Source organism: Anas platyrhynchos, chromosome 24 (assembly GCF_047663525.1).
Source record: "Anas platyrhynchos isolate ZD024472 breed Pekin duck chromosome 24, IASCAAS_PekinDuck_T2T, whole genome shotgun sequence".
Classification (NCBI taxonomy): Eukaryota; Metazoa; Chordata; class Aves; order Anseriformes; family Anatidae; genus Anas; species Anas platyrhynchos.
In genome coordinates this window covers 642,375-666,363 of record NC_092610.1, presented here as the reverse complement: position 1 = coordinate 666,363, position 23,989 = coordinate 642,375, and the positions used below count along the sequence as shown (strand labels likewise).

Below are 23,989 nucleotides of genomic sequence, written 5' to 3'. Positions count from 1 at the left end.
ACTCTTGAGTGTTCCTAGATCCCGGTCTGATGCTTGGCAGTGGCCTCAGCCCCAACGCGTGGGGTAACCGAGCACCCCGCGGGTATTTGAGGCTGGGCACAGAGGGGGGGGCACCGCGTGCTCCTCTAGGCCTTCAGAGGCCTCCACAAAACCACGGAGAAAGAAGGAAATTCGGTAAAAGCCCCGTGCAGGAGGGGTGTGGAGGGAGCAGGGGCACGGAGCTGCCGGCGGGCCCCGCGCAGGACCCGGGGGGGGCAGGAGGGGCCCCGTGGGGTGGGGGCGGCAGCTCCGGGACCCCCCTGTCTGCCCCCAGCGCCCCCCGTGCCCAGGCCCCGCCCCCCGCCCAGGCCCCGCCCCTCGGCGCTGTTGGGGGCGGGGCCGGGCTCTCCCCGCCGTGGCGCCAGGCCCCAAGATGGCGCCGTGGCGGCTCTGCCCTCAGCCGCCATGGCCGCCGCCGCCGGGCAGCGCGACGCCACTTCCGCTCCCTGCCCGCACCCAAGATGGCGGCGGCGGCCGGGAGGCGCCGTGTGGCGAGCGGGCGGTGAAGCCGCTTCCGGCGCCGCGGCCCGGCCAGCAGTCAACATGGCGGAGTCGGTGCTGGAAGTCGTGGGCCGGCTGCAGTCGCGGCTCGCGGGGAGCTCCGAGCCCAAGAAGGTGCCGGGGGAGGGGGCCGGGGGGGGCCGGGGGCGGCGGGCGGTGACACGGGGGGGCGGCGGGGCCGAGCCCGGTGCGCGGCGGGGCCGGGGGCCGCGGGAGGCGGCGGCCCCGGGCGGAGCGGGGCCGGGCCCCGGCTGGGGGGAGGGTCCCGGGAGGCCCCGGGGGTGCTGCTGGGCCCCTCCCGGAGCCCCGCTCCCGGAGCCCCGCGGCCGCCCCTGGGGCCCTGCGAGCCGTGGGGCCGGGCCGGTCGCCCCCCGCCTCCCCCCAGTGCCCCCGGGCCCGTCTGTGCTCGGGGGGGGCCCGGCCCGGCCCGGTCCCGGCCTCCCGCGGCGCTGCCGGAGCTGTGCCCGGTGCCGAGCGGGGTCTGTGGGGGAAAAGAACGCACGGAGCTGGGGAAGCACCGCCGGGCGCTGCCAACGCGGCTCCGAGGGGGTGCCCGGGGGGCTGGGGCTCCCCGGGGTGGTCTCTGCCCACAGCGGGGCGGTGCCGCGGGGCTGCGGGGGGGGGGCAGAGGCAGCACGGGCAGGGGGGTGGCGGCATGGGGGTGGGATTGGGGACCGGCCCCTGTGAGAGGAGTGCTGAGAGCAGTGCCGGGGGCTGATCGAGGGGAACCGATGTGCCCAGCATAAAGCTCTGTCGGAGCTGGCATTAACTGCGTGAAGTTTTCACAGCTTCAGTTTTTGGCTGATTGACCGGAGCTTTACCCCACGCTGGGTTTCGGAGCCCCTCGTGTGTGCGGTGAGCTGCCAGCTGTGCTGCGTTTTGCCTCCCAGCTGCAGGGGCTGCACTGCCCAGCTGGGCACGGGGTTTGCTCTGGGTGCAGCTGCGGGCAGGGCTGTGCCCGTGGGCAGGCAGCGGGAGGCAGCTCGGCTCTGCAGCACCCTCACGGCTCCCTTTGGGGGCCTCGTGCGCCTGCAGCCAAGGATTTGCTGCGCTGGGTGAGTGCCGCTCCCAACCCCGTCCCTGCCTGGTGCTGCCGGGCTGGGCTCCTGCACGGTGCCAGGGCAGGTCCGGTGTCACGGCCGTTAGCTCGGTGCCATACGGGCGATGCAGGCACCAGGAGCCTGGTTTCCTGCGGCAGCCCCAGGTTTGCAGCCTGGCCGAGAGCTCTGCCAGCTCCCAGCTGTGTGAGCACTCGTGGTGCAGGTGTGAGTGCTTGGCACTGACATGGAGGCAGCGGCTTTATTCCGTTCCCATCACAGTTTGTGGCTCTGTGACAAGCCTGAACCCTTCCCTTCTTGTCTCTGCAGCTGCTGAAAAGTCTGAAGAGGCTGTCGGAGCTGCCCATCACGGTTGATATCCTCGTGGTAAGAGCTGTGAAACCCCTCCTGCTCTCACTGTGTCAGCCGGGTGCCGGTAGCTGCGCTCCTGGAGCAGGGCGTGCTGCACGAGCCTCCTGCTGCACCGTGGGGTCCCAGAGCTGCTGCTGCTCGGGTTCTCAGGATGCCAGGCACAAAGCGAGTGCGGGGCCACAGGGGGCAGGGCGTGGTTCTGGTCTCCCAAAAGCTGGATTGGGGTGTGGGGGGCAGAGCAGTCCCTAACTCCGTGCCACTCCGGTCACAGGTAGGAGCTGCCAAGCCCTGGAAGCATCGATGCCTTCAGTTACGGGAAATAGAAAGGTAGCTTATTAAAACTAAGTCATGAGCGTTTGATTGAGGCAGACTTGTTTTCTTTACAGAACTGTAGTAAAGTGTACAATGTCTGCTGAAACCGTAACGCGTTGCGTGCTGCCTGTGCTGCTCCTGCAGGGAAGCTCGGTTCTGCCTCGCGGGGATGGGTAGCGCTTGGGAGGACGCTCAGCAGAGGTGAGGATGGGTTGTGCCGGGGTGAATTCACGTCTTGGCTCTCTCTGAAGGAGACGGGCGTGGGGAAGACAGTGAACGGCCTGCGGAAACACGAGCTGGTGGGAGACTTCGCCAAGAACCTGGTGGCCAGGTGGAAGAAGCTGGTGCCGGTCCCCCAGGAGGCAGACAGGTGGGTGAGCCCGCTCGGTTGGCTCGACGGGGGAGCTCTGTAGGGGCTTTGCAGTGGAGGTTACAAACTGCTCTGGAACAGCTTGTAGTGTGCAAGCTCTGCGGGCCCTTCTGCCTGGGCTCAGGGTACAGCTCCTGCCTGCGGCAGCCACGGGGCGCTGGGTTCTGGCAGCTGCAGCTCGGGGTGAAGGCAGGGCCCCAATTTCACGTGGGAGCAGTTTGATGGGGAGATTAACGGTGAGGCCGAGAGAGGCCCTCACTGGGGCAGGAGGTGCAGTCAGCTCGCTGCCCACTTCGCCGTGCCCAGGAGAGGGGAGGGAGTTCCAGGCCCAGGCTGGCTCTGGGAGCAGGCTCCTGTGTGCCCGAATCCCGTGGAAAAGGAAAGCTGAGGCCAGCAGCCACGCCGCGGTAACAAAGCCGTGCTGAAAGCTGCAGTGGGATCGTTGTGTGGCTGATAAAGAGCCGGTTACGGTGGCTTGGGCGGCTCCGGTGTCCCTGCAGGCTTTCACTGGTGACCTGGAGGCCGTGCTCTGTGCGTGCAGCCAGGGCTGTGTGGGCGCTGAGAGGTCTCCTGCACGTTTGTCTCTGGCCCTAATAAAAGTGCTTCCCCAGCTCCTGCTCCAGACGTGTAGTTCCTAAAGCCCTGAGCGCTGCCGTGACGGGGACAGGAATGCTCCTGCCACAGAAGTGCCAAACACAATTTTAGTCCCCTAGAACAGATTCCCAGCCCTGCTGTCCGTGGTGTAGCTCTTTTTGTTCACACTGGGACCTTTCCCTCACTCGTTTGTTCTCCCGTCCCTTTAGGAATAACCTGGATTCTGAAGACCGTGACTACGAGAGGAACAGCTCAAGGAAAAAACGAGAACCTTCCCCCAGGGAGGATGAGGAACATGACCAGGACTATTCAGAGCCTTTCCAGCCCTCCTGCAGCCAGTCCTATAGCCCAGACCACAGGGAAAAGAAGTCCAAAAGGTATTCGGGGCCTGAGAGGGCCCACGAGACTTATGACTATAGCAGCCAGGAGGATAAGGGATGGAGCAGATCTTCCCCAGTGCTCTCTTCAGATCAAGAGTACTCAGACTATGGGCACGCTGTGTCTCCTGCGCCCAGCGAAAGCCCTCAGGACATGGACACGGACCCGTACGGCTCCGAGGAGCAGGAAGAACCTGCGGGATTTCATCAGAAGGCTGGGAAAGGCCACGGCTTTCAGGAGAAGCTTGGGGGAGGCCGAGAGAGGAACCCGGGGGAGTTCCACGACAAAGGGAGCGTGAGTCGGAACAAAGAGCACAAGGCTTCTCACAAGGAGAAGCAGCGACTCGACGGCCGGCTGGAGGACAGGACCTCTGCCTTCAGCCCCGAAAGGTCGCACAAGGCTGCCTTTAAAGAGCAGCTCCGAGAGAGCCCCGTGGCGGGGTGCAGCAAGGAGAAGCAGAGGACGTCAGATGGCACCAGGAAGGAGAAGGGCCGAGAAAGCAGCTCCTCCAGGAAGGAGAAGCTGCACGTGCAGCCGCACCTGGAGGAGTCCCCGGACAACCACGTGAAGAAGAGAAAGCATCAGGACCCCGAGAAAAGCAAGGTGGAAAAATCCAAGCCAGGCCTGGAGACATCGAGCAGAGAGCGGGAGAAACGGAAAGCTGAGAGTGACTCCTCAAACAGGGTGAAGGAGAAGGGGGGTTCTGGGAGCTTAAAAACTTCCGAGGGGAAGCACAAAGCCTCTGAGGCGGACAAAAAATCTGTGGGCTTTTCCTCAAGTTTTGGGGAAGGGGAAGCGGAGGATGAGTTTGAACAACCCACGATGTCCTTTGAGTCGTACCTCAGTTACGACCAGCCCCAAAAAAAGAAAAAGAAAGTGGCCAAGCCCTCTGTGCCAGCCGGGGAGAAAGACCAAGGGCACAGCAAACAGAACGGATCCAAAGCCAGTACCAAGAGCTCGAGCTCGAGTCGGAAGAGCCCAAGCCACAAACGGACGAGTGAGAAAAAGGCAGAGAAGAAACAACCTGAGGCTCCTAAACCCAACAGGGTAAGGCTCGGAAGGGTCCCAGAGTGAGGGTGGGGTCGGCTGTCCTCGGCCCTCTGCTATCTGGGGCTCGTTATCTCCCCCCGAGGTGCTGGGCAGCGTCGTGCATCGGGCTCAAACTGTCAGTTTGTGTTATCTTGGTCAGTGCTGCAGTTTTGTTAACTAAATCTGTTGGTCCGAAGAAATGGGAGAATTGGTGTTACAGTGCAGCTGGTTCTAGAAGCCTGAGCCTGTGTGAGAACCTGACAAAGGTGTGATTCTGTGTTCCTTGCCTCCTGGATGCCAAGGCTGTGTATAGAAGCACGGGTTAGAGTGTAAAACCAGTACTACTTAACCTTTTTACTCAACTTTGAAACTTTTTGGAGTAAACTCCTCCAGAAGTGTTAATCTTAGCAGCATTTTACAATCCTCCCTTGCTGTTCGCTCTAACAAGCACTCAGTGCAGAGGCTCCAGCTTTTCCCCTGGTGCGTGAGGTTCCCCCCCCTCCGTCACTGCTGAACCTTCTGCAGGAGGGGAGGAGGAAGGAAAGAGACGGGACAGGTGAGTGAGTGCTTGGGTCAGGAGCTTTTGGCAGCTTCTCTTCTGTGTTTCTGTTGTGTTTTTTTTTAACCTTTGCATCGTTAATCTGACCGGGGCTCTCGTCAGAGTCCTTCAGTGCTGAATTCAGCAGGTGGGGCTGTTACCAGAGGGGTGGTTCCTGTCCTGCACTTTGGCTCCGTGTGGCAGCGCAGGCAGTCACAGCGATGTGGCAGAAGCACAGCCCGCCCGGGCTGCTCCCTGGAGCCGGCTGAGCAGCTCCGTGCTTACCTGGGGCACCGAACTGAGTGCGGGTCCCGCTGGTGTGCAAGGCCTAACGCTCACAGCTTACTGCGTGTCCGTCCTCTCCTCCCAGATCCTCATAGACGTGGTGCCAACGCTGCCGGACATCCCGCTGCCCCCCATCCAGGCCAACTACCGCCCTCTCCCCTCAATCGAGTCCATCACCTGCTCCCAGACGAAAAGGAAAGGTACGGTGGGAGGAAAATGGGTTTGGGACGGGCTGCAGGCAGGGGGAGGGTGGCAGCTGGGCTCGGCTCGTGCTGGGTCCGGTGCCCTGTCTGATGCCCGGAGCCTGGGCTGGAGCAGTCGAACGCCTCAGAGGGGCCTTCAGAGCTCCCCCTGCCCGACCACCTCAGGGAGGTGTTTGCTGACCCTTCCTGGGGATTTGGCCTCGCTCTCCCTGAACTGGTGGCAGGGCTCCTGGAGGACCCGGTCCTTGTTTGGCCCCAGTCTGCTTCTGGCTGGCTCTGGCTCGTCCCCTGAGCCGTTCATCAGGGTGGGAGCTTCGTTCCTCTGAGCCCTCCTCACCCCGAGCCTTGCTCCTTCCAGCAGTGTCCTCGCCAGTGGAGGAGAGCGAGGCGGGCTTTACGGGCCGACGGCTGAATTCCAAGATGCAGGTGTACTCGGGCTCCAAAACCGCCTACCTCCCGAAGATGATGACTCTGCACGAGCAGTGCATCAGGGTCCTCAGCAACAACATCGACTGTGAGTATGGTTCCTGCTCTGTGCTCCTCACCCTGCCCTGCACACACCCTGCCCTCGTGCCCCACTGAAGTCCCGGTGCCTCGCGTGTGTCACACCTGCAGTTCCTTTTCCCTCCCCCCGTGCTGGGTGGCAGCGTGCAGCGCTGCTGGCTTTTCTACTGCATTTCAGGGTATCGAGCCCTTTCCTTAGCAAGGAAGGAGTGGGATAAATACTGTGTGCGTCTTGCTTCTCTCTAGCTATCTATGAAGTGGGTGGTGTCCCCTTCTCCGTGCTGGAGCCAGTGTTGGAGAGATGCACCCCAGAGCAACTGTACCGCATCGAGGAATGCAATCATGTGAGTGCCTTGGCCTGGGGCAGGGATGCTGACACGCGGACGAGCTGTTCTGTCTGTCTGTGGTAGCAGAATGGCAAAGAACAACGTGCTCCAAACATGTGAATTCTGCTCGAGTCACAACTTCCCAGATTCGCCATCTGCTGTGGGCTGGCCCCAAGCCCCCCGCCTGCTGTGGTGCTCCAGTGGTGCTGAGGGAGGGGAGGGGTGGCGGGGACAGGGAAGCGGAGGTGTCAGGAAGGATCCCGGGTTACCTGTGGGTGTGTTTCAGGTTCTCATCGAGGATACGGATCAGCTGTGGCACAATCACTGTCTCCGAGACTTCAAGAACGAGAAGCCAGAGGAGTTTGAGACCTGGCGGGAGATGTACCTCCGCCTGCACGACGCACGAGAGCAGCGGCTGCTCATGCTGGCACGGAACATCGGCTCAGCTCACGCCAACAAGCCCAAAGGTGGTGTGGGGCTGGAGGGCCTGGGGAACAGTCGGGTGCCTGGGAATGCTGCTGGGGGGTCCTTTGTGGGGAAGGTCTCTCAGGGTGGCTGCTTTGAATCTAGTCCAAGTCAGGAGTTGCTTAACTCCTGTTCAACATGTGGCGGCCCTTGCTTAATGGCTTAGGTTCCAGAGCTCTCCCATGGTGTGGGCAGGGCAGTGTTTTACAGCAAGGACAAATGTGTTTTGGTGAACAGAATGAGAACGAGTGGCCTCCTCGGTCTGACCCGTCACAGCAGGCAGTGTGACTGCAAGGGTGCAGACCTGAGGAGGAGGCTCTCAGCTGAGCTTGGGGATGGACGAGCTGGGGAAAGGTGCTGGGAGCTCGCTGCAGTAAGACAGATACCAAAGAGCCTCCTTTGTGTCAGGCTGGATCTCAGCACTGTTTCCTTCTGGACGCCTGTAGGTAGAGTGGCCAAAATGGCCTTTGTGAACTCCGCGGTGAAGCCACCTCGGGACGTGCGGAGACGACAGGAGAAGTTTGGAACCGGAGGGGCTCTTGTGCCGGAGAAGACCAAGTGAGTGTTTCCCAGTTTCGGGGCCTTTTCTCCTCTGGGCTTCTGCCAGCTTCCCCCTGAGCCCCTGCCTCTTGGCAAGAAAGGAAATTGTGTGTTTGGGGGATCCTTCTGCAGTAAGCTTGTGACTGTAACAGCCTCTTTCTTGCTGGGAAGGGCTGAGGTCCTGATTGGTGCTGGCTCCACGCCGTAGCAGCCTTGCTGCTGTCAGCCATGGGGCTGGTGTGTGAACAGCTGCAGCAAATCCCAGGAACACCTCCACTGAGATGTCCTGTCTCTGCGTTTCAGAATAAAACCAGTCTTCTACACCTCTGGCAAAAGCCACGCTCGTGTGAGCGAGGAGCAGTCCTACGACGGGCCCAGCACCAGCAGTGCCCATTCTGTCCCGTCGTCAGGGAGCACCTTCTCCTCCTACGACCCCAGGAAGCCACCAGTGAAGAGTGAGTACCAGCCACGGGACGTCCCTGGTGTCTGCAGCTCCTCCCTTAGGCGTGCAGGAAGCTGCTGCAGGGAAATGCAGGCTGTGCCGGGGGTTGGTGCTGGGAGCCTCCCCTCTCCACGAGGGGGAGCAGGGTGAAGTCTGTTCAAACTTCATTCACAAGAAGCGTAGGGAAACAGCTGGAGTCAGGGTGTGGAGGTTTGGGTTTGCTTTTGGGCTCTCCAGAAGTCCTGGCAGCACCTAAGGAAGCCGATGCTCCCGTGTGTGTCTGCCTTACTCACCTGCTTGCCCCCGATGGCTGCATCAGCCTGTCCCTAAGGGTCCCAGTGAGCCAGGAGCCCGCACGTTCCCCTGTGCTTTGTGTCCATGCAGCTCTTTGTAATAAGGACACTGTGGAGAGGCTCCTCTGGGGAGGCAGCAGCGAGTTTAACCAAGGCTCTGTTGCTGCGGTGCAGAAAGCAGCGTGGGCCCTCCTGGGTCTGAGACCCGAAAATAGGATGGGAGCCGTCAGGGCACAGCGCTGCACGCCTCACCTCTGCTTTCCTCGCCTCACCTCCGCTTTAACGTTGGTTTCCTTTTCTTTTGTTTTGCAGAAATTGCACCCATGATGGCAAAGACTATCAAAGCTTTTAAAAATAGATTCTCTCGGAGATAAGTTTGCAGCGCAGAGCTGGGAAATTCCCTCTCGTGGGGAAGTGGCACTGAAGGGGAAGCAGGTACCCGAACAGCCCAGGTCCCTTGAACTCTGCGGAGGCTGCAGCTGCTGGGAGAGGCTTCGATCTGCACAAGATGACAGCACAGTATTTTATCTTTTATTCTTGTCCCTTCCTCTGTGTCAAGCCCACTTCCCTTCTCCCTGACATCCCGTTTCTGGCCTTGTCTTCTGTCAAAAGAAGGGTGTACAGAATCTCCAGACATGAGAAAATGTGAAGTCTTGGCACCTGCTGAGAGTGGGAAATCCAGAGACTATTTACTATTTAACCTCTTAATAAATTATGAAAAGGTTTTAATTAATCCCTTGCCCCCCTAGCCCACCGGTACTATTTATGTTGCTCCCAGTAGTCTCCCCCCTCCCGCCCCAGTCCAAGGGCCGCCCTTCCTGGCCAGCGGGCAGGAATCGGCCGGGTGGGCGCTGGGAGCCGCGGGGAGCCGCTCCCCAGGGCCTTTCCCCGCAGCCCCGTACCTGCAGGGCCCCGGCTGCCCCCGGGCCCTCCGGGACAGGTGGCACTGGTGGCACTGGTGGCACTGGTGGCCCTTTGCTCATCGCTCCTTTGGCAAGCGCATCAAGTCCCGAGGCTTTGCTCTCTGATCGTATATCTTAATAAACTCGTAGCTCTCCACCTTCTCTCTGCTGGTCCTGTAGATCTCGTACAGAGCTCCCGGTGCTGCGCAGGGGGCCGGCAGCCCCCGGGGCTCCTCCTCTGCTGCTGTCGTCTCCTGCCGGCTGCCGGGAATAAAACCTGGAGGGGCTGGGGAGAAATCTCTGTGCACCGATGAACATTTTAACTTTTTTAATTTGGAGGGAGTGGACTTTGTCTGCCTCTGGAACTGAAAATGTTTTTAAAATATTACCGCAGGCATTGTTTGCCTCTTTTAATGAAAGAAGGAATAAATTTATCTTGTTTTCTGTGTGGGACTGGGCAGGATTCATTGTCAGGGTGGGAGCTGGCGCTTACAGCCCCTGGGAGCAGCGAGGGGCTGGGGGGGCTCAGCCTGAACCGAGCCCCGCTGGGGGGGGCTGGGGGTGGGGAACGGGGAGGTGGGGGGGGGGGTGGGGGGGGTGCCTCTGGGCGGGGCCTCGGGAGGGGGCGGGGAAATTGGGGTGGGCGGGGCGTGGATGGGGTGGGCGGGGCTTTGGGGGGTGGGCGGGGCTTGTGGGCGGGGCGTGGCCATGGCGCAGGGTCCCGCGCACGGCCCCGGGCGCTGCTGCTGCTGCGGGGCGGGGGGCGTTGGGGCGGGGGGCGCGGGCTGGGGGCTGCACCTGCGGATCGACCGGCAGCGCCTGCACTGCCTCAACGAGCGGCGCGACGGCAGCGGGGCCCTCGTCTTCCGCGCATGGGAGGAGCGCGGAGACCGCGACAAGGTGCGGCCGGGCCGGGAGGGGGGGGCCCGGGAGGGGGGGCCCGGGGCTGCGCCGTGCCCGGGTCCCGGTGTGAGCCCCCCCCCGCCCCGCTCCTGTCCCCGCAGTTCGTGGAGAGCGATGAGGACGCGGAGCTGCTCTTCAACGTGCCGTGAGTGCGGGCCCGGCAGGACCGGGCCGGGGAAGGGCAGGGTGGGGGGCACGGGGGGGGCAGCGCCGAGACCCCCCCGCGTCCCCCCCCAGGTTCACCGGCAGCGTCAAGCTGAAGGGCGTCATCGTCATGGGTGAGGACGACGGCTCGCACCCGGCGGAGATGCGGCTGTAAGTCCTGCGGGTGGGTGCTGCCAGGGAGCCCCCCGGCACGGGGGGGCTGAGAACGGAGCCAGGACCTGCACGGGGTGACTGTGGCTGCTCGCTGAGCACTGCTCCAGAAACGGAGCGCTAATTGGGATTAGAAATCAATGGGCATAACATTAGAAATCGATAGGTGTAACGCTGCCTGCGTGCCCCAAGGGGACCAGCTGCTGGGCTGCAGGAGGGTGAATGGGCCGGGGAGGGGAAGGGTCGTGCTGCAGGAGGGAGGGCCGTGGCAGTGTCCTGCCCCAGGTGAGGCCTGCGGGGCTCTGCCCAGCCCTGCAGCCCTGCCTCAGTTCCTGCAGGGGGGGGCTCCTCACTGCTGCTTGTTTTTTTTCCCTATGAACGAGCACTGAGCATGCAGTTCTTGCTTGGGTTGGGGGGGGAGCCACCACTGTCAAGTTGTTGCCCTCACTGTGCCATGAACATGGATGTGAAGCGCCGTCAGGGCTTGTTTTGCACATGGGAACGGAGCAAGAGGCTCCTGGTCCTGCTCTGGGTCTCTTTTACTCCTTTGTAACAACCAAAAATGCCCCCACTGCGCTCGGCTGTAACTCGCTACCAGCTGAGGAGCAGGAACTGGTGCCCAGCCCCGTACTGGGGTGGCCGCTGCCCCGTACCAGAGCCTGGGCTCCTTCAGGGTCCCGCGTGTGCTGACATCTGCGTCTCCTCAGCTGTGCTCCTCGCTCTCTAGCTGGGTATCTCTGCAGGGCAGTGAGTGTTCTGGAACATGATGATGCATTGTGGTGGCGTTGGTAATTTCTCCTGTAGTAGGCAGAGCAAGTCCGGCGGGTTACTGCTGAGAAGAGTCCGGGTAGTGCTAATGAACGGGGAGGAAACCAATTAGTTGATGTGCACTTAATAACTTCCTGGCCTTCCTTCCTCTCTTCCCAGGTTCAAGAACATTCCTCACATGTCCTTCGATGATGCAGGCAGGGAACCGGACCAGATGTTCAGCCTGAACCGGGACCCCACGGGCGAGCTGGAGTACCCCACCAAGTACGGGGGGGGTGGGCGGGTGTTGCCCCCTTGCAGCCCGCTGCCGAGTCGCTGGGCTTCAGCAAAGTGTCAGTGGGGGTAGTTCCCTCCCTTGCAGAACTGCCCCAGTGTCCTGCCCCCAGTGACAGCTCATCGCTGCCCGGGGTGACACCTGCACAGCCCAAGGACGGGGGAAGCTGCTCCCTCCTCCTGCCCCCTCCCTCATTTGCCCCCAGGTCTGACTTGGATGTTTTAGGAGTGATGCTCAGAGCCCAGCTGGGGCCAGGGCCTCACGCTGGGAGGAGGCAATAGCACAGCACACGGCACTGTGCCTGTGCCCGTACCTGTGCCTGTGCCCGTACCTGCAGGCAGAGCTTTTCAGGCCGCTTTTCCTCGCAGAGTTGCCCGGTTCTCCAGCGTGAGCCACCTCTCCATCCACTTCCCGAAGAACTTCGGGGCAGAGACAACAAAAATATTTTATATAGGCCTCAAGGGAGAGTGGACAGAGGTAGGTGTGGGCAGGGCAGGGCTGGGCTCGGGGTGTAAGGGGGGAGCCTTAAGGGGGATACTGGGGTAAAGGGGGAGCCTTAATGGTGGTTACTGGGATAAAGGGGGACCCGTAAGGGGGCTCCTGGTGTAAGGGGAGCTTGAAGTCACAGCGGGCTCTGGCTGAGGAGGGGGCGGGTGGCACGGTGAGGGGTGCAGGCCGGGGGTGGGCAGCGGGTGGGGGGCAGCGCCGGGTGCCGGTGGGTGCTGGTGTGCCCGCTGTGTCGGTGCCTCCCGGCCGTGTCCCCGCAGGCGGCCCGGCAGGAGGTGACGATCTGCAGCTACGAGGCGGCGCCCAACCCGGCCGACCACCGGCTGCAGCAGGTCACCCCCCAGGCGCACCTCATCTCCTAGCGGCCGGGCTGGGGGGGGGCCCGGTACCGGCCCCGGTGCCGCCCCCCCCTCGCTGCCAATAAAGGAACCGGGCTCGGAGCCGCCGCTGTGGCCTCGTCTCCCAAGCGCGGGGGGGCCGGGAGAGGGGGGGGGGGGGCAGGGGCAGGGGACCGGGGGGGGGGTCCCGGTGCCGGCCGGGGGCGGGGCCCGGAGGCCAAGATGGCCGCGCCCAGGGGGGGTCGGTGCGTCGTTTCCGCCGCGCTGCGGGCGGAAGTTCCGGTGGGAGCGCGGCGGCGGAGCCGGGAGCGCGGCGGGGCCCGGGCCGAGGTGCGGGGGGCGGGGGGGGGGGCACCGGGGGGCGGCGGGCACGGGAGCGGCGCTGCCCCCTCCCCCCCCCCATCCCCAACCCCCCCACAACGGGCCCGGGGCGCCTCGAGCAGGGCCGGGAGCTGCGGCAGGGCCGGGCCGGGCCCCCCCCGGGGCTGGGCCCTGCCGGGACCGGGGAGCCCCGGGCGGGGGGAGGAAGGAAAAAGAGGGGGGGGGCGGCGCTGCCGGGGCCCGGCCGGGAGCGGGGGGGGGGGCTCCGGGGCTCGGGGCCGTGCTGCGGGGGGCGCGGCCGGAGCGGGGCCGTCCCGGGGCCGTTCCCCGGCCTCAGCCGCGGCCCCGTCCCCGTCCCGCAGGTGCCGGTGTGGCCGCGCGTCTCGGTGTATGTGCGGCAACAACATGTCTGTCCCCCTGCTCGCCGACGCCGTCACTGTCTCCGGGGCAGAGCGGGAGACGGCCGCGGTGAGCGGGGCGCTGCGGGGGGCGCGGGAGGGGGGGGGGTCGGAGCCTCCGGGAGCTGCCGAGAGGGGCCCGGGGGGAGCGGGGAGGGGGGGGCCGACCCCTGGGTGGGAACTGGGGCCCAGCCCAGTGCAGAGGCAGCACTGGGAGCACTGGGGGCACTGGAGGAGGGGCTCTGTGGGGTTGGGGTGGGCGGGGGGGGGGCGCGGTGCTGGTGCTGCTGTGCCAGTTCCGCCCGTAAGGCTCAGAGCTGCCCGGACGTGTCAGCAGCTCCGGCTAATTGCTGCCTGAGCCTCTGCTAATTAGTGACTGCGTGGCCTTTTGCCACATCCTGCAGCACCCCTGCCTCTCTCCCGGCACGCCAGCTCATTTTGTTTTCCTGCTTAATTTTCAGGTCATTTTCCTACACGGCCTGGGAGACACGGGGTGAGTGCTGCTGGAGCCGCGGCGTGCTGGGGGTGGGACGGGGGCAGCTCGGGGCCGGGGATCTCAGCCTCTGCAGCCCAAACGATCCCTAATGGGGACCCTCTGCCCGGCGGCTGCCTGCACTCAGCTGGAACATTTACGATGCCGGCAGCCCCCCTGTGGGGACTTTCTGTGCCCGTTAGGACAAGCAGATAACTCTGTGGTGTCCCCATCCCTGGAAGGGCTGGGAGCTGGCAGGACCAAAAGGCTGCTCCCTGCACGGGGGGGTTCTCCCCGCTCCTCCCTCGCTGATGGCAGCCCCTCTGCCTCCAGCTGCTGGGCTCTGCCTCTGCCCTGCTGCTGAGGGCTGGGCTGGGGGCTTCTGAGGGCTCCGGGCTGTTGGGGGAGGTTGGAGCCACTACAGCAGTGTCAGAGCCGGGCGTTGGCAGCTTTGGAGAAAAGCTGTCCTGGGGGAAACCCCTCAAATTCGCCAGTGTCCTCCGGAGTGCTCAGGCCAGCCCTGATCTCCCTTCTCTTCTCTCTCCCCCCAGGCACAGCTGGGCCGATGCTCTCTCCTCCATCCGCCTCCCCTACGTGAAATACATCTGCCCGCATGCGTGAGTGCTTGGCCAGGGGCTCGGGGGGCTTGAGGGTCCCAGCTGGGATCCCCCAGGGACCTGCGGGTGCCCCCCATAGCCCCCACCTGCTGCAGGCCCCTGGGGCAGACGTCCTGCGGCCCCTGCCCCCGTTTGTTTCTCTGACCTTGGAGCTGACCCCCCCCAACTTCTGTCCCTGCAGGCCCCGGATCCCCGTAACCCTCAACATGAAGATGGTGATGCCCTCCTGGTCAGTGCTGGGGGGGTCTCCCGGGGCGGGAGGGAGCCTTTGGGGGTGTTTTGGGGAGTGAGGGGTGGGACTGAAGAGCCGAAGCCCAGCAAGGGCAGAGCCCCAGCTCCCTCCTGCCCCGTGCTGGTGGCTGGGTTCGGGGCTGACCCCGCTGCTCCCCCCAGGTTTGACCTGATGGGTCTGACTCCAGATGCGCCCGAGGATGAAGCTGGGATCAAGAAAGCTGCAGAAAACAGTAAGAGGTTTGGGGGGGGGGAGCAGGGGGGTGCCCCTCAGCACCTCCCCCATTTACCTCTCCTTTATCTCTCTGCCGTACCCAGTTAAAGCAATCATTGAGCACGAGATGAAGAACGGGATCCCAGCCAACCGCATCATCCTGGGGGGCTTCTCGCAGGTGAGCGGGGCTGCGGGGGGGGAGCTCGGCCCCCTCCTCCCCCCTTCCCGGAGCCCTGGGGGGTCACTGACACCCCCGTCCCGCTGCAGGGCGGCGCACTGTCCCTCTACACGGCGCTCACCTGCCAGCACCAGCTGGCCGGCATCGTGGCGCTCAGCTGCTGGCTCCCGCTGCACAAAGCCTTCCCGCAGGTACCTGCACTGCCCCCCGGCTCTGTTTTGGGGTGGGGGGGCTCCCCTCGGCTCTCCAGAGCGGGAGGCGCGAGCTGCCCGCAGCGGGGGCTTCGTCTCACCCCCTCTTTCCCTCTCTCCCCCCTGGCGGCAGGCGGCGAGCAGCGGGGTGAACAAGGACATCGCCATCCTGCAGTGCCACGGGGAGCTGGACCCCATGATCCCCGTGCGCTTCGGGGCCCTCACGGCCGAGAAGCTGAAATCTGTCGTCACCCCCGCCAAGGTGCAGTTCAAAACCTACCCCGGGGTGATGCACAGCTCCTGCCCGCAGGTCAGTGCCCAGGGGACGGGAGGGGGCGGGAGGGGGCTGCCGGGGGTGGGGGAAGGCCCCCGGCAGCCCCCAGCCCGGGCTGTGCGCTCGCAGGAGATGCTGGCGGTGAAGGAGTTCATCGAGAAGCTGCTGCCCCGGATCTGAGCGGAGCCGCCCCAGCCCGGTCGCAGGGGAGGCCGCCGAGGCCACTGCTCTGCCCCCCGGGACCCGACCGCTGCACACGGAAGCCATGGCCCCCCCCGGCACCCCCCCGAGCCCCCCGGCCCCGCTCCTGGTGCCCGGGGGTGCCCGTCCCTCCCTGCCGAGCCCGGAGCTCTTTGAGGTGCGGTTCCCGTGGCCTCCCCTCTGCTCCTCTCGCTGCCGGTGGTGTCGGGGGGGGGTTCCCGTTCAGGCACTGCCGGGCAGGGGCCGGGTGCGTTTTTTTTGTTATTTGTTTTCTTTTGTACCAGTGTTAGGGGCAGCGGGGGCACGGGGCAGGGCCGGGCACCCTCGGGGGCTCCTCCTCTGCCCTCGGCCTCCCTCAGGTGACTCCGCGGGTTTTCGGTCAGAGCTCAGGAACCCGGGACTCCCCTGCCAGCGCCCCCAGGCCCAGGGAGAGGCCCTGCCCCGGGCTGGCAGGGGGGTGTCTGGGGGGCTCCGGCCCCGGCCCTGTCGCACACGCACACTGCCCCGGGCTCACCCTGCAGCCCTGCAGATAATCACCTCCCTCCTCCTCCTCCTCTCGTTGCTTTTACAATCTTCTCCTCAGCCCAGGGGGGGGTCTGGGGGCTTCTCCCCCTCCCTGTGCCCAGCTCGGTGCCCCCGGCCAGCTCCCTGCCCTCTCTTGCTGCTACTTCTCCTTCTCCTTCCCCTCGCAGCCGGGCTGGCTGGGGGCAGGGGAGAGGCGAGGGGGGGCTCCCGGCCATGGCTCCCAGCCCTCCCGGGGGGCTGCCCCGTGCCCGGGCCGAGGCCGTGGCCCCGTCGGCTCCCCGCAAACAATCAGGGGCTGCCCGGGGCCGAGCCCCTCACCCAGCTGGCTGGGAGCGGCCGCCCGGGCTGGGGGGCCGTGGCAGCCCTTGGGGGGCTCCGGGGGGGCTCCCGGCTGCCCCCTGCCCTCCCTCTGGCTGCTGAGCAGTGCTGCCCCTCACCTCTCCTCTCACCTCCCCTCCCTGGGCTGAGCCCACGGCACCGCTGGGCCCCGCGGGGCTGGAAATGTCTTTTAACAAAAATAAAAAGAGAAAAAAGCCCCCCGGGGCTGGGGGCCGCAGCTCTGCTGTGCCCCCCAGCTCTGGGGGGCGATGCCCGGGCCCTGTCAGGACCAGGCAGGCACCTCCCGGGGGGGTGAGGGCTGTGGGGGGGCTCCAGCCCTGCCCTCCCCGCCCGGGAGGTGCGAAGCAATCCCCCCCCAGTCTGGGGAGCCGGCTCTGCCCGACCCCCCCCCAATTTCCTGGGTTGTTTTGGGCTTCGTTTCCCTGGGGAAGTCTCAAACCAGCAAAGCTGCTGCTGGCAGCGGGGGGAGCACGGCCCCTCCCCGTGCTGGGGCTGGGGGCTGGGGGCTGGCGCCTCCTCAGCTTTGTGTGGAGCTGCTGCAGCCCCGGGGCGGGGGTAGCGAGGGGCTGGCAGGGACGGGACCACAGCTCCCCCCCCCCCCCCAAAACCCACCTGGGACCTGGAGCCGTGCTGGGACCACGGGAGGGGGGCGGCTCCTCCATTTCTCACCACCGCTTTCTTCTCCCCTCCTGCCCCCCCCCCCCTTTTTTTTTTCCCCCCTCTCCTCCTTGTCTTCCTTGTACATGTTTGGGGTTTTTGTGTGTGTTCCACAGCGTCAGACACGGTTCAATAAACCAGAAACCTCTCCCAGCTCCGTGCCCTTTGTCCCCCGCGCCCTCTCGGTGCCCCTCCCGCCGCTCCCCCCATGCCCCCCGGCACTGAACTGCCTCAGAAAGTAAGAAAGTTTATTTAGCAACAAATCAAAAGCTGGACTCATAATTTACCATAAGTTATTAATTGAAGGGGCAGCGCGCCAGGCTGGCCACTGCCCTAATAAATAGGATCCGGATTTGCCCGCAGAGCTCAGCCTCGTCCCTTTGGCACCGTGATTCCTGCAGAAGCAGAAGGAGCCCCCGGAGCCCCCCCGGCCGTGGGCAGGGGCTCCCCCCGGCCCCACCACAGCACCTGGGAGGCGAGAGTTGGTCCCCAACACCACAGGGGAGGGCAGGAGGAGGACGGGGAGGCCCCCGGCAGCCAGCAGGGCCCCGGGGCAGGAGGAGGAAGAGGAGGAAGGGGGGAGCCCGCGGCCGCTCCTGCCCCCCTGCCCCGGGTGTGGGGCGTTTGGGGGGGGCAGGACCCGCAGCCGGGCTGGGGGAGCCCCGCGGCAGGGCTCAGTTCTTGCTGAAGCCTGTGGGGTTCTGCAGCTGCCACCGCCACAGGTCCTCACCTGCACCGGGGGGAGAGAGGCAGTGAGAGAAGGGGAGGGGGGCACAGTGCAGTGGGGAGGGGGGCGCAGTGAGGGGGGGGGGGGGGTCTCTTACACATCTTGTCCAGGCCAAAGGCCGCCTTCCAGCCCAGCTCGCGCTCGGCTAGCTCGGGGTTGGCGTAGCACGAGGCCACGTCGCCCTCCCGCCGGGCCGTGATCTTGTACTTGATCTGCAGGGAGGGACAGCAGCGCCGTGGGGCTGGGGGCTCTGCGGGGGGGGCACTGCTGCACGCAGGGGGGGGCTGGGGGTGGCGAGGGAGCCCCCCAGGCTGTGCTCAGCCCTTACCTCCCTCCCCGAGGCTTTCTCCATGGCGCGGACCATCTGCAGCACCGAGTAGCCGGTGCCGGTGCCGAGGTTGTAGACCTGGCAGGAGGATGGGGGGGGCTCATCAGCTCCCGCCGGGGGGGCCGGGCCCCTCTCCTCTCACCCAGGGCCGAGAGCCCGGCCCAGGCCCAGCCCCGCTGCCGGTACCTTGCAGCCGCAGTTCTCCTTCAGCTTCTGCAGCGCGGCGATATGGCCCTTGGCCAAATCCACGACGTGGATGTAATCCCGGACACCTGCCGGGACAGGCGGTGAGCGCGAGGCTCTGCCCCGGGAGGGGTTGGCTCTGCCCCCCCCCCCCCCCCCTACGGGGACGCACCGGTCCCGTCGATGGTCTCGTAGTCGTTCCCAAAGACGCTCAGGAACTCGCGGCGCCCCACTGCCACCTGCGCCACGTAGGGCATGAGGTTGTTGGGGATGCCCTGAGGATCCTCCCCGATCATGCCGGACTCGTGGGCACCGATCGGGTTGAAGTAGCGCAGGATCACGGCGTTCCAGTCCTGGGGGAGCACAGACGGGGCTGCAGGTCTCCGGGCAGCCCCTTTTGGGGTAGAAACCCCCCAGGTCGCAGCCCCGGGCTCCCTGCAGCAGCCCCTCACCTTGTCTGCCTTGCAGAGGTCTCGAATCATCTCCTCGATGAAGTACTTGGATTTGCCGTAGGGGTTGGTGCAGCCCCCCACCGGGTGGTTCTCATCCAGGGGCAGGTACTTGGGGTCCCCGTAGACGGTGGCGGAGCTGCTGAACACGATGTTCTTCACGCCGTGAGCTTTCATGGCCTGTGGGGGGGCACCGGCCGCTGCTGAGGCTGCCGGCCCCACGCCCGGCCCGGCCACGTGGCGCTGCCCCCGCTCACCTCCAGCAGGCGGATGGTGCCGGTCAGGTTCACCCGGTAATACTCCAGCGGCTGCTGCACCGACTCGCCCACGGCCTTCAGCCCCGCGAAGTGCACCACAGCCGAGAAGCGGTGCTGGGGGGGGGGGGAGGCACCGCCTGAGGGCCGTGGGGCAGCCCCCAGGGGGGGTCCCACTGTGGCCCCACGGCTGGGGGATGTGGGGAGGGGTCTGCCCCACCGGGACAAAGCCCCCCCCGAGGCAGCGGCCACCCGGTGCCCCCCCCCCAGAGCCTCCCCCAGCAGTCGCAGGGGCCATTTGGTGCCCGCAGCCCCCCGAGCCCCCCAGGCCCCAGCCCCACCTTGCTGAAGAGCTCCTGCAGCGCGGCCCCGTCGGTGACATCGAGCTGCTGGAAGGCGATGGGGCGGCGGGCCAGGACCTGCACGCGGCGAAGGCTCTCGGGGAGCCCATCCGGGCCTGGGGGGGGCGGGAGGTAACGGGGGGGGCGATGGGGGGAGTAATGGGGTAACGGGGGGATAACAGGGGGAAATGGGGGGGTAATGGGAAGGTAACGGGGTAGCAGAGGGGCACCGGGGGGGTAACGGGGAGGTAATGGGGGGATGGGGGGGGTACAGGGTGGTAATGGGGGGGTAGCGGGGGGGTAATGGAGGGGTAATGGGGGATAAGGGGGGGTTAATGGGGGGGTAATGGGAAGGTAATGGGGTAACAGAGGGTAACGGGGGGGACTGGGGAGGAGTGGGGGTAACGGGGGGAACAGTGGGGGGAGGTAACACGGGGGGGTGAGGGGGGGACGGGGGGGTAATGGCGGTACCGGGGGGGTACCGGGGGTAACGGGAAGAGGAGGCAACACGGGGGGGTACCGGGAGGTACCGGGGGGTGCCGGGGTCCCGGCCCGCGCCGCACCTGCGATGGCGTTGTGCAGGTTGTCCACCACCACGGGCTCGTACCCCGCCTGTGCGAGTTGCAGCACGCAGTGGCTGCCGATGAAGCCGGCGCCGCCGGTGACCAGCACGGGGCCCGCCATGGCCGCGGGGCTGGGGCTGGGGCGGGGCCGCCACGTCCCGACCCCACCGGCACCGAGCGGGGCGGGGCCGGGGGCGGAGCGGGGCCACCCACGGCGCTGCACGGAGCCCCCCGCCCCTCCCCAACCCCCTCCGCGCCCCCCGGGGCCGGCCCCGGCCCGTTCCCCTTCCCCGTTCCCGTCCCCCCCCCCCCGGTGCCGGGCGCGGCCCCTTTAAGGCCCCCCCCGTTCTCCATGGCAACGTGGCACCGCCACGGGTTGCGCATGCGCAGATGACCCAGCCCGGCGGTGGCAGCGCGGCCCCGCAGCGCCCCCTGGCGGCCGGAACCGGAAACGGTCCCGCCCCCCCCCCCTCAGACAGCAGCAGCCGGAGCCGGGCCGGGGGCGGCCCCGCGGGGATCCCGGGGCTTTTTATTGCCACAAACACCGCGCACAGCGGGGCCCTGCCCCAACCCCCCCGGTCCTTCCCGTGCAGCCTGAGGGAGGCCGCGGGGGGCCCGGGCCCGGAGGCGCCTCAGCAGGGCTCGGCCCCGCGCTGCGGGCACCAGAGGCTGCCTGGGGCCGGGCCCTGGGCCCTGCTCCCCCCCCTGAGGCAGGGCGGGGCCGTCCCGGCCCACCGGGCGTGCTGAGGGCGCAGCGGGGCAGTGCCCGTGCCCGTGTCCATGTCCATGCCCGTGCCCGTTCCGTCGCAGCGCCCAGCGGCTGCTCTCTGCTGAGTCCAAGGCACACGGAGGAGAGGTAGCGGCACACACGGGAGGCTCGGCCGGCTCCGGGGCCACGCCGGGTCCCGCCTCACAGCCTGCAGGACGCCTGGGACACCTTGGAGTTGGTTCTCCTGTTGAGCGCGTTGCAAATGAACGTTCCCGTGTCCATCAGCTTCTGCAGGTCCACACCCTTCAGGGAACACGAGGCAGCAGGGGGTTGGTGCCAGCGCTGCCCCCTGACGCTGCCCAGTAAGGACTGGCACCACTGGGACAGAGCAGCAGGGGCCAAGGGAGGCTGCAGGGCGCCAAGGCGAGGCCCTCGCTGTGAGTCTGACAGATCAGATGGCACAGCACGGGAAAGGGGCCAGGATGCACTCCCAGCATGGAGCCAGGCTCTGCAGCCCCGCTCCAACCCCCACAACCACCAGGCAAGAGGCCCTCGCTTACCGTGTGGATGCCCAGGCCGTTCAGCATGTACACCAGGTCCTCTGTAGCAACGTTTCCCGATGCTCCCTTGGCATAGGGGCAGCCTCCAAGGCCAGCAACAGAAGCATCGACCACGCTCACACCCATCTGCAGGCAAAACCATTCTCAGGAAACTCCCCTCGACTAAAGGGCAAATCAGTTCTGCTCCTGAATCCTCTGGCTCAGAAGCAAGCACAGAAGAATCCTGAAGGAGGATGCAATGCTGCAAGGTGAGGAGCTCACCTGAAGTGCTACCAAGATGTTGGCAAGAGCCTGCCCGTAGGTATCGTGGCAGTGGACAGCGAGGGCCCCCACTGGCACCTCCTTCATGACCGCCGTCAGCATCTCCCTCATGCTCCCCGGGGTCCCGATGCCAATGGTGTCACCGAGGGAGATCTCGTAGCACCCCATCGAGTACATCTTCTTGGAGACCTGTCCCAAAGCCGAGACTCGTACTGAGAGGGCAGCTTGTTGTGACTTTCCCCCAGGCTGGATGCCCACCATGCAGAGCATGCTCCTCTGGAGCACAACAGCTGAGGTTCCTCTGGGAACTGCACACTCCGGGTCCACCTCCCGGAATTCCCCGTCCGCATCAGCCAGACCACCCTTCTGTGTGGCAGCACAGACTGGGGGCATTCACAGCTTCCTCCCATCTTTGGTTAAATGGCTCAATGCATTCCCCAGCCCCCAGGGTCCCATCCACGTCTTTATAACTGAGTCAAAAATCTCACGGAAATTCTGGTTCGATTTATCAGCTCACCTCTGCAACTTTAGCTGCAGAAATCTTCCCTTCATAGGGACACCCAAGGACACAGGAAACATATCTATAGTTAAAAAAAAAAAAAAGTAACTTTTAACCAGAGAACTGAAGTGAGATTACACCTCATAGCCACGTGCAGCACAAACTGTGAAGCATTTTGGGCTCTCAATGCACAGCGGGACTCCTCACCCCCGGACGGGAATGCTGGCAGCTCTAGCAGCACTCATCACTTCACTGAACCTCTCCAGGCTCTCCTCTATGGAGCAGTTGATGTTCTTCTTGGTGAAGAGCTCAGACGCTGCTCCAAAGATGGACACCTCCTTGGCCCCTGCTGCCACCTGCCAGCAGAAAGCATTAACGTGAGATGATTTCTCTTTCAAGAGAAGTCACCAGCACGACCAGCGCTGCAGTTCTCCCGTTTTATAAATAAGTTTCTCCTCCCAGTTCTTCCCTGGACAACCTAATTCGTTCCTCAGCTCGTTCCACACCAAACACACGAGACAGCCTGGTTTTTACAATGACTTCAAGGAAAACGTCCTGAGGTATCCTCTACCACAGCCAACAGGTTTCTAGTTCCCCAGCGGAGCAATTCCTCGCTCAAGGAACTGTAAGATGAAACTGCTGCCTACGGGAATGCAAGGGGCTGCCCAGCCTCCACCCCAGCTGAAATGTTCCTGCACAGGGAGCCCTGCACAGGACGCTGCCAGCGGTAACGCTGTGAGCTCTTACCGCTGCCTGAAATCCTTTCAGGTTCGGGGTCAGCACAGGGTAACTGACACCAGGCAACTTCTTGATCCCCTGCATGACTTCAGTGTGGTCGGCCATCTGCAAAGGGAACGCCGACAGATCTCTAAGGGTGTCAACACGCTTGTCAGCCACTTGCACAGGTTAGAAAACACTTTCTGAAATTCATTTTTTAAGAACGGGAACAGCGATACGCAGAACGGGGGGAATTTGGCCTCTAGCGAGCCCACAGCACTGCGCACTTGGACGGGCCAAAGGGCAGCCACCGGCACGGCCAGGGTCAACATGCGGCTGTGTGAGAGCCTGCGCTGCTCCCCTGGGAGCAAAGGGAAGGGGCACAACACCACATTTTTTTGGCCTTTTTAAGCCTTTATCTGGCTTTTCTGCTCCTTTCTTGTCACAAGACGCGGTGCTGAAGGTCCGAGGGGCAGGGGGTGTCTGCTCCCCGCGCTGCCGCCCCCCCGGGGCACTGACCTGGGGCACCCAGCGCGGCGACACGAAGCTGGTGGCCTCGATGACCGGCAGCCCGGTGTGGGACAGCATGTCGATCAGCCCGATCTTCACCGCCGTGGGCACGATGCTCTGCGGGGAAACGGGGGGGTCAGCGGGGGGGGGGTCAGCCCCGGGGGGGGGTCAGCGCCGTGCCCGGTGCCCGCCATTACCTGCTCGTTCTGCAGCCCGTCGCGGGGCCCGACCTCCACCACCTTCACACGGGCCGGGAGGGCGCCGGCGGCCGCGGCGCTGATCTGGGGGCAGGGACGGGAGCGGCGTGAGCGGAGCGGGGCCCCGGGGCTCGTCCCCGTCCCGGTGCCCGGTCCCTGTCCCCCTCCCTCCCTCCCGGTTCCAGGTCCCCGGTCCCCGTCCCATTCCCCTGTGCTTGTCCCAGTCTCGTTCCCGTTCCCGGTGCCGCCCCCGCCCCGCACCGGCCGCACGGCCCCTGCCCATCGGGGCAGCAGCAGCCTCCGCGCCGCCGCCATGGTTGCCGCCCCCCACGTGACCGCGCCGTCACGTGTCCCAGCTCGGGGGGCGGGGCGGTCACGTGGCGGCGGCGCGCTCCGCTCCCCGCCCCTCCCAGTCCCGCCCCGCCCGTACCTGGCCCCGGGCGGCTTCGCGGGGCGGCGGCGGCACCGGGCAGAGCGGCATGGGGGGGGCAGCGGAGAACGGGACCGGAGAACGGGAGGGCTGGGGGCTGGGAGCCGGGACCCGCTGTGGCTGTGGCTGCTGCCGCCGTGTGCTCGGGGTCCGGCCGTGCCGCTCCCGGTCTGCCCCCGCCGCCCGCAGCCGCCCCTTTATAGGCGGCCCCGGTGCCGGCGGCGCTGAGCAAACAGCCCCGTGTTTGCACGGCCACGGCCCCCGCCCCCCGCCCGGGCAGCGGCCCCGCTGCGCCCACCCCGCGCCCGCCCTCCCCCTTCACGGCTCGGCCCCCCCCGGAGCGGGCACGGCGGCGGGGCCCTGGCAGCTGCCGGGGGGCTCGGCTGCAACCCGACAGCCCCCCCCTGA

The 23,989-nt window shown here is 65.5% G+C and overlaps 5 protein-coding genes and 1 long non-coding RNA gene across 10 annotated transcripts; 3 read left to right on the top strand and 3 right to left on the bottom strand.

Moving 5' to 3' along the window:
- The first annotated feature begins 472 nt into the window (after positions 1-472).
- On the top strand, positions 473-9,578 carry ELOA (elongin A). 2 transcript variants are annotated; one of them, XM_072027547.1, is made up of 11 exons: positions 473-654; positions 1,908-1,964; positions 2,513-2,631; positions 3,435-4,650; positions 5,541-5,655; positions 6,020-6,172; positions 6,409-6,506; positions 6,775-6,955; positions 7,400-7,511; positions 7,797-7,948; positions 8,541-9,578. In XM_072027547.1, exons 1-11 carry the CDS (start codon positions 583-585, stop codon positions 8,600-8,602), a joined length of 2,337 nt encoding a protein of 778 aa, XP_071883648.1. In that variant the 5' UTR covers positions 473-582; the 3' UTR covers positions 8,603-9,578. The 2 variants fall into 2 exon arrangements, with proteins under 2 accessions (XP_071883648.1, XP_038023292.2); XM_038167364.2 differs by having other exon boundaries at positions 474-654; positions 6,017-6,172.
- Positions 9,579-9,812: 234 nt separating this feature from the next.
- PITHD1 (PITH domain containing 1) lies at positions 9,813-12,337 on the top strand. Its single transcript, XM_038167321.2, has 6 exons — positions 9,813-10,030; positions 10,135-10,178; positions 10,271-10,348; positions 11,276-11,380; positions 11,759-11,867; positions 12,158-12,337. The coding sequence occupies exons 1-6, from the start codon at positions 9,839-9,841 to the stop codon at positions 12,257-12,259; spliced, it is 630 nt and encodes a 209-aa protein (XP_038023249.1). The 5' UTR covers positions 9,813-9,838; the 3' UTR covers positions 12,260-12,337.
- On the bottom strand, positions 10,867-11,860 carry LOC119713624 (uncharacterized). Its single transcript, XR_011804856.1, has 2 exons — positions 11,722-11,860; positions 10,867-11,201 (listed from the first exon to the last, which is right to left on the bottom strand). It is a non-coding gene; the product is annotated as an uncharacterized lncRNA (long non-coding RNA).
- LYPLA2 (lysophospholipase 2) lies at positions 11,811-17,006 on the top strand. 3 transcript variants are annotated; one of them, XM_072027551.1, is made up of 11 exons: positions 11,811-11,867; positions 12,158-12,229; positions 12,919-13,024; positions 13,416-13,447; positions 13,978-14,043; positions 14,225-14,272; positions 14,437-14,507; positions 14,593-14,666; positions 14,756-14,857; positions 14,991-15,167; positions 15,261-17,006. In XM_072027551.1, exons 3-11 carry the CDS (start codon positions 12,947-12,949, stop codon positions 15,309-15,311), a joined length of 699 nt encoding a protein of 232 aa, XP_071883652.1. In that variant the 5' UTR covers positions 11,811-11,867; positions 12,158-12,229; positions 12,919-12,946; the 3' UTR covers positions 15,312-17,006. The 3 variants fall into 3 exon arrangements, with proteins under 3 accessions (XP_071883652.1, XP_071883653.1, XP_038023248.1); XM_072027552.1 differs by lacking the exon at positions 12,158-12,229 and having other exon boundaries at positions 11,821-11,867; XM_038167320.2 differs by lacking the exons at positions 11,811-11,867; positions 12,158-12,229 and adding an exon at positions 12,462-12,565.
- An 81-nt stretch (positions 17,007-17,087) lies between these two features.
- GALE (UDP-galactose-4-epimerase) lies at positions 17,088-19,940 on the bottom strand. The gene is made up of 9 exons (XM_038167316.2): positions 19,699-19,940; positions 19,136-19,251; positions 18,798-18,911; positions 18,544-18,720; positions 18,264-18,444; positions 18,095-18,180; positions 17,909-17,986; positions 17,678-17,792; positions 17,088-17,583 (listed from the first exon to the last, which is right to left on the bottom strand). The coding sequence occupies exons 1-9, from the start codon at positions 19,817-19,819 to the stop codon at positions 17,528-17,530; spliced, it is 1,044 nt and encodes a 347-aa protein (XP_038023244.1). The 5' UTR covers positions 19,820-19,940; the 3' UTR covers positions 17,088-17,527.
- A 255-nt stretch (positions 19,941-20,195) lies between these two features.
- HMGCL (3-hydroxy-3-methylglutaryl-CoA lyase) lies at positions 20,196-23,767 on the bottom strand. Of its 2 annotated transcripts, none has more exons than XM_038167318.2 (9): positions 23,582-23,767; positions 23,152-23,235; positions 22,964-23,071; positions 22,475-22,570; positions 21,935-22,083; positions 21,746-21,809; positions 21,229-21,417; positions 20,968-21,093; positions 20,196-20,710 (listed from the first exon to the last, which is right to left on the bottom strand). In XM_038167318.2, the coding sequence occupies exons 1-9, from the start codon at positions 23,630-23,632 to the stop codon at positions 20,609-20,611; spliced, it is 969 nt and encodes a 322-aa protein (XP_038023246.2). In that variant the 5' UTR covers positions 23,633-23,767; the 3' UTR covers positions 20,196-20,608. The 2 variants fall into 2 exon arrangements, with proteins under 2 accessions (XP_038023246.2, XP_071883650.1); XM_072027549.1 differs by lacking the exon at positions 23,582-23,767 and adding an exon at positions 23,413-23,565.
- Between the last annotated feature and the right edge of the window lie 222 nt (positions 23,768-23,989).